General features: G+C 40.4%; 1 protein-coding gene across 5 annotated transcripts in view; it reads left to right on the forward strand.

The window, feature by feature from the left end:
* Positions 1 to 15683, forward strand: part of AHI1 (Abelson helper integration site 1) — a 66831-nt gene that overhangs the window by 45440 nt on the left and 5708 nt on the right. For all 5 annotated transcript variants that reach the window (XR_003705896.2, XM_028723491.2, XM_028723495.2 and 2 more), the window contains 3 exons: positions 5822 to 5880; positions 13038 to 13109; positions 15027 to 15189. Coding sequence is in view for 4 of the 5 variants with exons in the window: in XM_028723491.2 (XP_028579324.2) it covers positions 5822 to 5880; positions 13038 to 13109; positions 15027 to 15189 (294 nt within the window). In the remaining variant the exon portion in view is untranslated. The remainder of the gene's footprint in view (positions 1 to 5821; positions 5881 to 13037; positions 13110 to 15026; positions 15190 to 15683) is intronic.

A 15683-nucleotide genomic window follows, 5' to 3' on the forward strand; every position in this document is an offset into this window, starting at 1 on the left:
CAAAGTGAGTAATGCAGAAATGGGTAATTTTTTGCTTTCTATATTGGCTGGCCCTTGTATCTGTGTGGATAGTGTCATTAGATTGTTTCGTCACAATATTGCTCTTGACATAGGTACTGTATATCTGGGTGGAGTCAGGAGTTTCTTATATGCATGCTTGAGAAAGAGAGAAGATAAAGTTCTCATTTATCTTCCTAACTTGTGTGTCCTCTAAGCCTTCCACAACAGTATCTGAGAATATTTTGTATTACAAATTTTTCATGAAGGGCTTTGCTTTTTATCATGAAGTTCAGCCAAGGTGCCAAAATTTAGGTGTAACTTATATCCCCTTTAGTAAAATTATAGGGTGGGAAAGGAACAAAGGATAATTTAGGTAGTTTTACTCAAATTGCAGGGAGATGAGGTATACCCTCTGGGCTGTCTACCCGGCCTCAAATTCTGTGTTGTGCCTCCTAGCCCCTGTTGCCATCAGCATCCCAGCCTTATCATCTTGTTTTCAATTGATACTGAGTATGTTAATTGTCATTCCACAAAATGGGAATAGCATCAGTAGCTAACAAGGGCAGTAGAGAGATTTGTGGAGACCAGGCATGCCAGCTCTATAGGGCCAAGGTGTCTTCGGCCCCCTCAATGTTGAGGGGGCCAAGGAGGCTGAGCGTGGAGCCAAGCATGGCTTGGGCTCCTCTTGAGCGTGAGAGAGAAGCCGCCAGCCATTGAAACCACATTGTACTGGGCCCCATGCTTGGTTTCCTCCTGATGATGCGACATTATGTGTGTGTGAAGTCACACATGTGTGCCGGGCACATGATGTCACACACACGCCACACACACTGGACCCCCTCACTCTTGGGTGCAAGACAGTGCCTCCAGTGTGGAAAAAGACAGTTTTGATAGGTGGATAAGAAAATCTTGGCTGTCCTCATGTGAACCATAGATTGAGCAACAGAGATCAGATCCAATCACTGCCCTGAGGCAAGATCCTTCTTACAGCAGCCGCCAATTTTTGCATCATATATTCATCCTTACGTCCAGCTTAGTTTTGGTAAATATGGTGACTGTTAACAGCCTGAATTCCCTCCGCCATTATGCGTAGTAAATTGTCTAGCTTAAATGTGAGGCTGCTAGACCCAAAATTAGAGTATTAGCCTCTTTGTTGTTATTTAATAAAACATAAAATAATTGCTATGTTCCTTAGCTCAATTTCATTATCTCATATCCTTTCCTAATGCAAGGCCTGCTCTAAGAGAGCATTTCGTCATATGCTTCCAATAAATTTACTTGGAGATTCTTCTGTGGGAGTGCATGGACAATTCTACTGTACTCTGTAGCAGTCCAACTTATGGGACAGTGTGACCTGCCTGAAAAGTCATTCCCTGGTCTTCTCTGCACCTACAATTTTACAGAGATCTTCATATTTGTAAGGGGAAAATACAAGGACCTTTCCATGAGATTACTAAGGAATCATTTAATGGGTGTGTCAGATGCTAAATATATTTGATTCTAATCTCTAATTAAAATGTTGGCTTTTATTGCTCTTAGATTTGATGTAACAGGTCTTTCTTCATTATAGCTGGGAGCTCTGTATTCTGTTTTTTTAAACACCTCTGAATTCAGCAACCAAATATCCAGCCTCTGTGATTGAAATTGTAGGTGTGTGTATTTTATATTATGTGTGTGATGTTGGAAAATTGGGGTAGCTAGTGGTTTATTTGTTCCAGTATTTATTCCAGGGGCTTCAGAACCAAGGCCAGATCTCTTATGATACTAGAGGCAAAGGGTTCTTTGGGCGAAGGAAACTGTGCTTTGGTTTTTCCTTGATCAGTTGCTCCTTGCATTGCAGATCAGGGTTGGCAAATCCAGTGGTGGCTGCTGGTGGAGGAAGGGGGGTGCGGTAGGTGCGGTCCACCCCAGGTGTCATTCCTGATAGGGGTGACGTCTCCACCCTGCCCACCTGGGACGCTCGCTGCGGGTGGCACCCCGCCCTGCCTCATTTACTCTAAATAGACTAGCCTCCCAGGCCTCTCTATCTGGCCCTTGGAATTCTCCCCAGGCCACACACCCTCCTCAGAAAAAGGTCTGAGTGGGTTTAGAAACAAGCCTACTGTACAAGGCAAAATTTACTTGCATTTCTCTATTCACTTCTCTATTCACCCTGCCCACCACTGATACGTGGCCCTCAAAAGGCTGCCCAGATGGGGAGGTGGCCTTTGGGCTGAAAAAGGTTGCCCACCGCAGGTGAATTTTCACAGGCTTGATTCAGAATAGTCTCAGTTAAATTTCTGCTAAGCATGCTCTTGAATGCCAGGATTTCTGGCGATAGTAGCTTTCTTAGGTCCTTGCTATTTTTCACAGGACTCTACTACACAATCTAATGGCGCCAAACTAATTATGAGTGGGCGAGTGTTCATACTCCACTCTTGGGAACTTCTGGTGCCTAAAATCTGAAATTCACTATTTTCACCTGGCCTCATCCCTGTGTGGGTAGTGACACCTCCAGATCAGCAACCCCAACCCTCAAGCCAATTTTTCCACCACCTACAAGACCCCACCAAATAAACAAAACAGCAGCAAATAACTAAATAAAATAGACACAGTGCTGAGTTGTATGGAGCCCAGCAGCCTGATGGGAATGCAATTTGTCCCCTACCCCAGTCATCAAGTTAATCAATTGATGAGCAGAGATGGTGCACTAAGCCCCTTACTTAGCTGATCTGCACAGATCAAGTGAGGAAGGGTAGGTACCTCTGTATATTTGAGGGTTTGGGGTTTCTTTTACAACCAAGAGGTATATAACTTTTATGAAATAAATGTGGGTGTGTGTATAAAGATTCTGCCCTGTGCCTCCAGCTTTTATTATAGAACTCCAGTGGCAAAGTTAAGAGCCAAAGCAAGACTTTTGCAAATACACCACCTGCAATATTTTGGAAACAGTGACTGCATAATTATTTTGTTGTCACTATAACCATCACACTGTGCTTCCTTACACAGATGCCTCTTGCTCTGGGGGTAAGCATTATAAGCAGGGTCAGTCAGGGTCAGTCAGAAAGGTTACAGCTTTTTAGTTTAGAAAAAACAGTGGCGTAGCGTGGGGGGTGCAGGGGGGGGGGCCAGCCGCACCGGGCGCAACATCTGGGATTAGGGCAAATCCACAGGTTAGGGGGCGCAAATCCACGGGTTACGGGGCGCAAATCCACGGGTTACGGGGCGAAAATTACTTGCCTTGCCCCGGGTGCTGACAACCCACGCTACGCCACTGAGAAAAAAGGCTAGTAAGGGGGCTTGATGGAGGCATATACGATTATGCATGGTATGGAGAAAATGAAAAGGGGGAAGTTTTCTGTTCTCATGATAATAGGACTTGAGACCATCCAAAGCTGAATGGTGGAAGACTGAGGACAGACAAAAGGGAGCACTTCTTTGCATGATGCATAGTTAATCTAATTCATTACCACAAGATGTAGTGATGGCCACGAGACTGGATGGCTTTAAAAGACGTTGACCATTTTTTAAAGGATGGAACAAATAGGAGGAGGTTATCAATGACTACTAGCCAAAATGGCTGTGTTCTACCCCCAGTATCAGAGCAGTATGTCTCTGGATATCAGTTCCCGGGTATCACAAAGCAGGGAGAGTATTGTTGCATTGCTTGCAGGATTCCTATAGTCATCTGGTTAGCCACTGTGAGATTAGGATGCTGGACTAAATGGGCCTCTTCTAAATAGGCCTCATAAGAAGAGCAGGCCTCTTCTTATGTTCCTATATTCTTATGTAGTTTACCTCTTTGACACAAATAATATGAGTATTCAACAGTAGTCTTTAAAATAGAATTGTGCCCTTTCTGAATCATTTATGTTTATTATTTAGGCTTATATAGGGCAAAGATGTGACAGGGGAGAAAACTGGGTAACTGGAGCACACATAAACCTGTTAAGAATGAAGTTTTTTTTTCTCTCACAGGAGAAGTGTTTGCAAGATTGTGGGCAAGCGAGCTCTTTGAGGTGGTGCCATCTAATTACATATATAAATATCTTCCAGTGTTCAAATATTTGTGAGGAAATTTATTATGAGTGTGACTAATACCACTGGCTTAAGGGCTGGCAAAGTGCAGGTGGAGGTTGTGCAAGCTTTCCCATGGATATGTGCCAGTGCACCTGAATAATTTCAACCATTAGTTGAGAATCCAGGGAACTGATGAGCAGGTATCACCCAGAGCACTTAACTGAATGGTGTGTGTGTGTGTGTGTGTGTGTGTGTGTGTGTGTGTGTACAAGTTAACAGTTACTGAATTTCTGGTTATCACCATAACACACATTTGGGTGAAAGAGGAGCGGCATGTCATTCTGGCGTGTGTTGCTAACAGAAGGGTTAGTTTTGGTCACCTCTTCTTGGATCCAATCTGATTTTTTTTTCCTTCTGTAATGACAACTTAATGTAAGTCCTACATGTGATAACAGTTCAACCATATGCAAACTTTCCTCCTGCTGAAGTTGGTAATCTTTTCTGATTAAATGACCATCATGAAAAAAGCCATAACATGATGAAAGAAGGGTATGAAGTGATAGGTGCCAACATCCTTGAGTAGTCCTTGAATAAGTTAAAGAGCAGATTTGCCTCATGTGCCAGTTTGTGGACACAGGGACGAGACTGGGGGAAATCCCTTAAATACTTTGGGCTGTAGATACCTGAAGGGCTACATACTCCCATCTCACTGCGAGTCTTGAAACACCTGTTTCTGCTTATCAGAAGACTGATGCCACTATGCTCCAAATCTCTGGATGACACTTCCCAGTGGTTTCGTATAGAATTAGTCCAAATGCTTCCCCCAAGCCATGCCCACCTTGTATCAGATGTGGGGCAGGGCTCATTGGTACCTACAAACCCTAAAGCCTTTGCCCACACAGTTTTATTTCAAACCACATGGAAAAAGGAAAGCACTTTACCTGATCTCAAATGATTGACAGGTGGGTGTCAGATGACTGACAGGGAAGTTGGGGACGTCAGGATCCAACCCACCAGCTGGATCCCATTTCCCATCCCTGTTCAAGGCCAGCACTCTTAACTTCTTCACCAAACTGCACTAGAATTTGCAGAAGGGAGGCAGTATAGGGATTATCTTCCTTTTTAAAAAAAATAAAAGTTTTTAAAAAGATGTTTCCTTCCTTAGAGCTATGCACATAGCATCTACAAAAAGAAAAGAAAAAAGATGAAGCCATACATATTGAAAAGATTAGTGTGAGCTTGATAGTCCGTCTAATAATACATGCAAAAAGACCCAAAATGACAAATAAACCCTTTTAAAAATATACTGTAGTGAGCTGGAATAAAATAAACAGCAAGATGTGTGTTGCCAGGAAGTCATATGATCAAAGAGAATACACTGAATAGCTTATATCTATTCTTTCAGATAAAATGAGTAGTTCAATGCAGAGGTGTTGTGATCACTTCTGGTGGGGGGAAAACATTGTATGCATGACTCAAAGATTCAATGGCTGGGAAAGACAGTGCTGGTTTTAAATAATAGTGTCAGTTCTGCGTGTGAGGTGGTATGTGGTCATTGCTTGCAGTATCTTTCCAAACATTTGAATGGAAATATTGGATTAGCTAACCTTGTGTCAGGTCTGTTAGTTAGATAAACTCTCCAACTGTTCCTGACTGAAAGATGCATAGCTGGGACTGAAAGCAGCTGCTGCTTTTTTATTCAAGTTTTTGTGAACTGTCTTACCATCATCATGTTTTTTAAAAAATATAAAATAAAATAAAATGATTTATTAGACTGAAAGGGGATAACAAGCAAAAATTTCACAGCTTTGTCTTTTCACAGGGAGCTTCATCCCAGTAGGAAATCCTTTTTGCCGAAGCCCGTCAGCTGGACTACACACGGTAAGCAGCTCAGTATTCCTTTTTCTTTTTGCATATAACATTTTTTAAAAAAACTTTTAAAAATCCTTCTTCAAAAGTTATCATTGTACAGGAGCTTTCTTATCCTTCCGTTCAGTCATAAAAGACCTGCCTTCCACAGAATCATTGTCCATGTAGGCTTTCTGGCTCCCGCAGTTGCTCTCTGAACAAAAGATCCACGATCAGCTTTGTGTACTATGCTTGTAAAACTCATTGCAATTAGGTATGCCTAGATCGCAACTTTCTATCCTTCGGATGTCTTTAGATACATAGTTGTGGAGAATAAGGAAAAGTGGACACAACAGGACCTGAACTTGTATGCTAATTCTTTGTACTTTCAATTGAGACAGAGAGAGATTGACTCTAACTGAACTTTTGCTCATTGATTGTCTTATATTAAGCAACATGGTTGCCACTTGTGTAATGTGTAGACTGAAATCTTAGTTGTACTTTGGGTTTTATTTACTTTAAAATAATAAAGAACCAGAGTTGTGAACAGGAAGGTTATTGTTAAACAAGATCACCTCATTTTAACCAATTGGTCTCCCAAAGGCTTCTCATATTCTCTCTCTCTCTCTCTCTCTCTCTCTCACACACACACACACACATTATTATCATCATCATCATCATCATCATTATACACACACACAATGGCCATTTTTTTTGTATGGGATATGAGTTAAATTGTGTTGGGTTATTAACTCCTTTGTTACCCGTATCCAAAGATCATGACTAAGATTAAGGTGCTTCCTTTCCAGCTGTGAGTCTTGCAAAATAGCTATCATACTTTGTCCCTCACCTTCTTCTGTTCCCTCCTTCACAAAATGCAGTGGCATAAATAATTCAGCACTTAATTACAGCAATCACATAACCGGAGTGCCCTCCCCACCAATTCATTTCAGACCCGGGGAACAGCTTTGCTCATTCCCATCTTAAAGCACATATTTTTCTCTAATGTGGGCAAATATCTCATCCAGAGTGCACTAGGGACCTCTCATCATGCTCAACAGAGGCTCTGGATTGGAGATGTTGATTTATTTATTTTTTAAGCTTTTGTTTACTGGTTTTCCAAGCTTCTTGTGCCCCTGGATAAAAGCATGATTTATATCTATAAGCTGTTTTTTTCCTCAATTAGTGCAGAAACTAATTTTCTGGCTACATTGGCTCACAAATTCCTGAGTGAGAATTACTTTCAGATATACCAGCCCAGAATAGCTGAAACCAAAGAGGGAAAAGTAAAGATGGGAAATTCATTATGGTATTCGTTACCTTTTTTATGGTGCTGGTAGAAAACTTCTAACAGTATGTAAATTGACATCCTTTAAAGTTGAAAGTGAAGTGTTTCTGATTAAAGAGAAATGGATCAAAATAGTTTTGGAGTGTGTTTGAATAATCTTAGCAGTTGAATTATGTCACCTACTTTACAATTCATCCCTTTTTTAAAATCCCTGTAGGCTTTGTCGAAGCAGCTGTGTTTGCGTTTCTTTTTTGTGTTTGTACATTGCAGGACTCAGTAAAGTGCATCCTGGCACAGCTTTTCCTCTAGGCAGATTATAGATTCCCATGCTCATTAAATACTTAAAGGACTATAATCAAATCAGGATCATAGTCTTCTGAAAACCCAGGAAAGCAACAGTAGTAGCACCAGCAGTAATTTAATGATCTATGCCGTAGAAAGACCAACACATGATAGTAGTTTAGTTACTTTTTACAGGAGTTACTTATTCTGTTGCTCCTTTTTCTTATCAATTGTTTATAATCTGAATTTTTCTTCCCACCTTAAAACCTGACATTACATGCAAGTTCTGTCACTGTGAGCTTAGTTGCTTTAGACATCTCAGAACTCTATCTCTGTAATTTATCTGGACAATAGGAATAATACTGTTTGGTTTCACAGAGCTGTTGTGAAGGTAAATGAATAAAATATTGTAAAAAGCACTTTCTATTTCTATATAAATTCTATTTGGTTTTTGTTGTTGTTGTTTTTACTGGTCATATCGTAGGTTTTATAATTATGTCAAGCTACCAGTTTCCAGTTTGAGTATCTTAAGCAGGATATTTGTTAATAGTGAAAGTAGGTGTCCAGTTGTGCCACAGACCTCTGCTTCCTCAAACAGGGCTTATCCTTCCTCCCCATTTCTTGCAGACCCTATGCATCCCTAATACCTTCCACTGAGAATTAGGAGACCTCCCTGGAGTGGATTGGCAGGGTGCAAGAACATAAGGGGCAAAAGTGAATTCTCATTACATATGATGACATGACACTGTATCTCACCCAATAATTGCCTCCTAAGGCTGCAGCCTTCTTTTCCTTGAAGGGCGTTTTAGGGGCTATTGGGTTTTTCAGATCTCCTTCTCAAAGCATAGACAGAGGTTAAACCTGGCCCTTGGAGAGGGAGATCTGACCTTGTAAGATTCCTTAGTGAGGCTGTGAAAAAGACCACAGCAGGCGTTCCTCTGATATTTCAGGGGGCTAAAGGGAGGGAGGTTGGGTTAGGCTATGGATCCAAAGCCCTCCTGTTCCCCCAAAAGCCACCAGAGCAGAGTTTGGGCTGCTATAGTTTATTTACCTACCATTGGAATCAACGGGAGGAAAACTTTTCTGACCCCATTTTGGGAACTTTCCCCCCATGAAAAGAGGGAACAAGAAAAGCTGGAGCTTATATATTATGGTTTGTCAACTGCTTTTGGTTCTCCATCCTTCAGCCGCTTTGAATTGCTTGTGCTCCTTTTACTTATCTGTTTAATAAAGTAAGGAATACTCTTTGGACTGCTGTTATAGGGTGTCGTCCTCACAAAGTGACTTGCATTAAATACACTTAAAAATTACATTTTAAAAAAATAAACAAACCTTTTAAAACCAATTCCAAGAGAGTATGAAACAATGTAAAGGAAGCACTTGCAACAAATGAGTAGTTATGGCTCATTTGAAAGTGTGCACTGTAGGGGCAATACGTGATTCATTCCATCCCCATCTATAAGAACCTTAATTCTTGTCTTTGATCAGTTTCTACAAGAAGCAGAGAGAACCTAAAAATTACAGCATAGTTACATTTTCACCATGCTGTTCAAGAACCCTGTGCGTGTAACCAAATGTATACCAGCTTGACCAGTGCTATTCAGTCTTCCTCATTCAGTTTAATTTTGAGGGGAAGCTTGAAATATACAAAAGGATATGTTCCCAGCCATTCCCTGCTTCTCAGGATGTATGGGAAACTTTTGCTCCACATCCTAAGGAAAGTGCTGAATTGGGATGGAGATGTAGAGTTCAGTAGTTCTCAACTTGTTCCATAGCTGGAAAACATGCCATCTGCCAGAGGCATGCCTGCTCTGAAATTTAAATCTGACCCTATCCAAATAGTTCAAAATGTCTGCGGACTCTTCTGTATATTTTAAACTAATATGGGAAACAAACAAGCCCTGCGGTAGGTAGGGATTAGAGCAGTAAAAAAATAACTTGTATCCTTAATGAAGTTTATCTTTGAGATTTAAAGTTGCACAACATTCATAATTTGCTGTGACAATTATTTTAATATAAAGTCCTGGAAATTAAATAACCTATTACACATTTGTATACGGCCTCGGCCCAGTATACCTGAAGGAGCGTCTCCACCCCCATCGTTCTGCCCGGACGCTGAGGTCCAGTGCCGAGGGCCTTCTGGCGGTTCCCTCATTGCGAGAAGCAAAGCTACAGGGAACCAGGCAGAGGACCTTTTCGGTAGTGGCGCCCGCCCTGTGGAACGCCCTCCCTTCAGATGTCAAAACAATAAACAACTACCTGACATTCAGAAGACATCTGAAGGCAGCCCTGTTCAGGGAAGTTTTTAATGTATGATATTTTAGTGTTTTTTGGTTTCTATGGAAGCCGCCCAGAGTAGCTGGGGAAACCCAGCCAGATGGGTGGGGTACAAATAATAAATTATTATTATTATTATTATTATTATTATTATTATTATTATTGCAATAAAGTAAAATTCCATGTGCAGCTTCACCATCAACATGTTTGTTTGTTTGTTTGTTTGTTTGTTTGTTTGTTTACAATTTCTTACCTGTAATTCATGACTAAAAGTAATACTAAAGGGAGCTAGAACAAGCTTCAAAGCAGAGACGTTATAAAATAGTGAAATAAGTAAAATATAGCACAACAGAGAATCTCTTCAACAAAAGAATCTGGAAATATCCCAGAATAAATATATTTGTTCAATTTTTGAGCTCCTCAAGGCAACTGAGTCTTCCATTCTCCATCTGGAGGCAGGTCTCTGTTCAGTGAAAGATCAGAGTGCCTATCTTTGCCATTAGGTATTGGCTAAAATTTAAAAAGTGGGATCAGGCCCATTTTAGTACTTTCTGCTTTCAATGAGATGTTGACATGCATGACCTCTCTTTTGGCATTCTGAGCTCATTAGACTTTGAGATTGCATCTTGCCACATTAAATCTCATATTTTAAAGCATGATTTTTTTGCTAATCTCACTTCTGCCTGTCCAAATGTGCCCCTTGGTATGCCAAACTACCCATTCAGACTCCTTGTCCTCACTATGTAACCAGCAACACAAATGTCAAATGGAGCAGTTGCAGTCTATGCACTGTCATAGTCGAAGGGTGTTACTACCAGATTCCTTATGAAGAAAGAGCTTGCCCATGTGGAAGTAATGCGCCTGAAGATTTACCCCACTACTTACTGATTTGTCTGATCTACGAGGACTTAAGAGCAGCCTTGTTCAAAGATTTAAACCTCCCAGTTGAGAGATTGATTGGGTAGCTGATTAATTTTTATTAGGGAGCAAGTCCCCCTACACTTCTGTCTTGCTTTTAGAGCAACAATTTAAAGGAGAAAAGTTTGTGGGGATAAGTTAAGAGTTTGCTTCCCTAAAGAATTTATCTGACAGAATGTCTGGTTTAAATTATCATTTTAACTATGTAATCTATTCTGTTGTATGTATTTTGTTTTTTTGTAATGGCTTCAGCAACACAAAAATAATAGTGGTAAATGTTGCTGAACTCCAACTCACATGAGCCACAGCCAATCTGCTCAATGATCAGGGTGGATGGGAGGTGCAGTCTAGCAACATCCAGAGGGCCATCGGTTCCCAGTTCATGGTCTACAGTGATGAAGTGGTTCTCCAGGTTTTCAGACAGCTTTTATATGACATCTGCTCAAACTTCTGTCTAAACTGCCTATGACATGGAGACATCTATATTACCTTGTAAACAGGGGTATATATGTCTATCATAATGGGTGCTGTGTTGCACAATCTTGTTGCCATCTCTACACGCTGGCCTGTGTTTTATGGCATAGGAGCCAATGAAAAGGTGATAACCCTGAATCCATTTCTCTGTGTGGCAAACTGGTGCAAGTAAACCTTCCATATGGAGACAGCAGCTATGAAGAAGGGTTTAAATTGGCCCTTTGAGTATTCCTTAAGTTTGTAAGCCTTAAGTCCACAGACCTTAGGAAAGCCTGAGCTAAATTTAGTGACATGCTTACTATCCAGTCATCATTGTTCCTTATTTGCTGATTTTTCAGTTTACCAAATTGTCTCTAGATGCCTTCCATGGACAGGTTTTGTGAAATTAAGAAGTAGAAATGATACACTAATCACCGTTAAGTCCTTAAATGGAGGCTATGTATCATCCGAATTCCAACAATTGAAAAGTAAAACACTTATTTCTTTAGGTGGAAGCACTTTGTATCCACATATTAATAAAGCTTTAATACAACATCTGGAAGCATTCAAAATATCCCTGGGCATGCTGAAGTTTTTAATCTATTATTTCCTAAAGCTTACCTCAGCTCAAGGAAGTTTGATGGGGCCTTTGGAGAGCTCATAAATATCTTTTTGAAAAGAATTATAATGAGAATAGTAATCATCATCATCACCATGACTCATCACTGAGTAACAAGAGCCACTCCTTCCCTTTGGGTAAAACTCACTGCCTTGACAGTGTTGCTACTCTACAAATGCTCATATCAAGGAATGAAGAGCCAAGAATAGGCTCAAACTTGCCCTTTCTGGATGGCTGCACTGAGAAATGACAATTAGGTAAATCCACTGGTTCTCTGCTATAAGAGCCAAACCAGGCCTGATTTGTGTGTTTAAACCTGGATCAGCTGCAGTTCATTAGAAAGACTGAAAGGCTTGGTTTGAACAGCAAAAAGGGGTGCATGGGTGAGGAGCACAAAACTTCCTCTTCCTTGCAGGATGTAGCTTACCGTCCTTCAGCTTCTTTCAACAAGTGTTTTCCCTCCCTCCCCCCCCTCCCAAAAAGGCTCGCTTTCTAGTATTAAAGCCCAGCTGAGGGTAATATTCTTTTATGGCTGCAGGGTGGCAAGACATGAACAAGGGGAGTGTTCAGCAGCCCTCGTCTCCCTGATCTTTTGCTGATCAAACCACCCCCACTGCATTTTCTATGGGTGCAGGTCGAAGCACAGATTTGCCACCATCACATCTATTTTACCTAACTGAGATCTAGTATTCCCAAATTATAATTTTTTATTTTATTTATATCCTACCCTTCCTCCCTGAGAACCCCAGAGTGGCAAACAATAAAGTGATAACACAAAGGAATTAAAAATAAATTAAAGCCCCATTTAAAACACTTAAAATAACGTTTTTAAAAATGTAAAACAGTCACATACCCTCACAGGTAATAAATTCAAGGTTGCTGAGATCTTCCAGTCATCAAATACCTTGGAGACTCCACTATTGCCCTACCCCCTCCATGCTGGCCTGAAGCTTGCTAACTAATTCCTCCTCCCTCCATTGGAAACAATCAGAGCAGGCCATAACTGTGGCTAGTCCACACCTCTCACCCTGGGCAGCAGAAGCCAGCAGGGTTTGGAAGGGGTGGACAAGCCACAACTTTACACCACTCCGCACCTGCATTAATGCAATCTATTCCTGTTAAATACAGTGATGCCTCGGGTTAAGAACTTAATTCATTCTGGAGGGCCGTTCTTAACCTGAAACTGTTCTTAACCTGAGGTACCACTTTAGCTAATGGGGCCTCCCGCTGCCGCCGTGCAATTTCTGTTCTCATCCTGAAGCAAAGTTCTTAACCCGAGGTACTATTTCTGGGTTAGCGGAGTCTGTAACCTGAAGCATCTGTAACCTGAGGTACCACTGTAATTTCTTCCAGAATGCTGAGTTTCCAGCAGCACCCTATGTGAGAGGAGACACTAGTTCCGGTTCAGTCTCTGTCCAAGAAACAGTAAGTGCCAGGCAACTTTTAAAATTTATTTTCTCTATTGTGTGTTGATTTTTCATCTTAGCAATTGTTACATTTTAGAAGCACTTGTTACAAGTGCTTCTAAAATGAAGTGTTCTTCAACACTTGTTTTAGGAATACATTGCCTCTATTTAAAACAAGATTACTCAGATTATCAATTATATATAAAATGGAATTATGAAAACAGTGGTGTACACTTTTAAGTATTTCTTTAAAATCAGTTACATTGGATGGATAGGGGCCATTGTGTACAAAAGGAGAAGGCTCTACTACAACTCCCCTTCCACAAATCCCATTCTCCTGCAAATGGAACAAAATTGTTGGATGTCACCCATCGGATATAACAAATTCTTTAACACTCAGCTATTCATCAAGTGAGCAAACAAGCAAACTTTTCTTGTCACTAAGCTTCTGAATTCTCTTCTTCAAAATAATTAAGTGATGTTAGGAATTATATTCTAATAACTCCAGTGACAGAGAGAGCATGTATAGCGTTCCTTTATTATTATGCATTCCATTGAGCCTTTCGTCAAATTTTTATTTTTACCTTAGGTGCCCTGTAAGGTTTTCTAGTTGTTGCTGAAGATTTATTAATATTTGCAAAAGAGATTAGGTAACATCATATATTTTGCAATTATTTAATGGAATGACATCCTGCCTTTTGGAAAGATTTTTTTTTTGGCGGGGGGGAATCCCCATAAGTACTATGTCATAAATTCCATCTTCATCTTTTTTTGCTATCTAGTTTCCTCTTACAATACAGATGTTCTCAGTAGTGGCAAAGGGTTATCAGTGAGCAAAAACAATTCTGTCTTCCCACAGCCACTCATGAAGAACCATCACATGATAGCTGCTTTTCATTACACCATTGGTGAGATTGCACACTTCACCCAAAGAAGCCTGTTATTGCAATGCCATCAAGAAGTCACCTAAATAAAAATGGGTTTGCGGTGATGTCCCAACACTGGGCTTCTCTACATGGAAAAGGCATTTTTGATAAGATGTAATGCAGTGTAAAAATATCCAACATGCCATGGGAATTCATTTGTGAATTGATCTAAATGCGAGCTTGCAGTGACATAGTCAAAGTTTGGGGGGTTTTCTGCTTTGAGTTGCTGCAGGTAAGTGGATTCTTAAACACACATAGTTTCCATGCATTATGATTTAAGGACGCCCACAGCACAGAGTAGCTTGTCATGTGCAGCAGCCTTTAAAAATGCAGATCAAATGGATTGCTCTGCTAAAATCATCAGAATGCACCACCATATAGGCGACTTTGCCAAAATAAGTCTTTTACCTAATTTTTGAAATTGCCTTATATAAACATAACCATCTTTACAGCAAGATCAGTATATTGTGTAAGTAAATAATATGAAGTGTTGTACTGAGCAATATCAAACTTTTATCATTTAATTATGGTTTTTTAAAAGTCATCTAAAGTGCAGTAGAAAAATCATCAATGCAGCATTTCCCAAAATGTTCTGAAAGAGTTTCCTTCTAGCAAAACTACCCCATATCTCAAGTGTTCATTCCAATATGTTATTTTGTACCTCCAGGCAGATGAGTTCACAAATAAAGTGGGCTCTAAGAGAGGTATAACAATTCTGAGAAAGTAAATGTATCAAACTTTATTTGCTTATAGAACCAGCAGCTGCTGTTGTTTTTTTGAAGCTAATCTTGGTGCCTTTGAATGTTCTTAACTCTTTCTTGAATCCCACAACCCCTTTATCTTCCTTCTCCTGCTGTGTTCCCACCAGCCCCAAAACCTGAGACAGCCTCAGCTCTCACCCAAGTGTAGCTTTGGTTACAGCAATTTTTCTATTAGAGGAAGTGAATGTTGGTGTTTCGTCTCTGTGGTGCATTTGTGATAAAGCTGTGGTGGTCTTATCTCTTTCATAGGTAGTGGCTCTTTATGACTACACAGCGCATCGATCAGATGAGCTAACCATCCATTGCAGTGACATTATCCAAGTGTTATACAAAGATAATGATAACTGGTGGTTTGGCAGCCTGGCGAATGGACAGCAAGGCTATTTTCCAGCCAATTATGTGGTTGGCGAAAGTACGTATAATGCTTCTCCCTAGTATTTTTCTGCTTGTGGGGCCTTAACTGATTATCAAAGATTTGTCATTCTGTGCCGGTGTGCTGATGTATTCAGCATACATCTGATATATTAAAATAATTAAAGTAGGATTAAATGTGAAATTTGAACAAGCATGCACTAGTCTGACCAACAAACAAGAAAGTGAAGAGCTACCACACACTGAGACTACCCTAACTACCTTATATTGTTCACTCTAACCTCGTTGTAGAATGTTGTTAGAGTGAACAAGGTTTCAAGGCAGAGAGCTGCCCTGTCTTGCTGACTGCCATCACCTTATAACGGAAGATGTTGAAGCTGCTATCTTAAATGTTTAAAGCATGCACTCTGCTGAACATTTGGGTTTGTCAAAAAATTGAGGTCAGAATATATGCCCTTTTTATTTTTTAAAAAAATCAGAGATAACAGGCACTATTTTAAAAGGCATTCCCCCCTTTATATTGTGAAGGAAGGA

This window comes from Podarcis muralis, chromosome 3 (assembly GCF_964188315.1).
Source record: "Podarcis muralis chromosome 3, rPodMur119.hap1.1, whole genome shotgun sequence".
Taxonomy (NCBI): Eukaryota; Metazoa; Chordata; class Lepidosauria; order Squamata; family Lacertidae; genus Podarcis; species Podarcis muralis.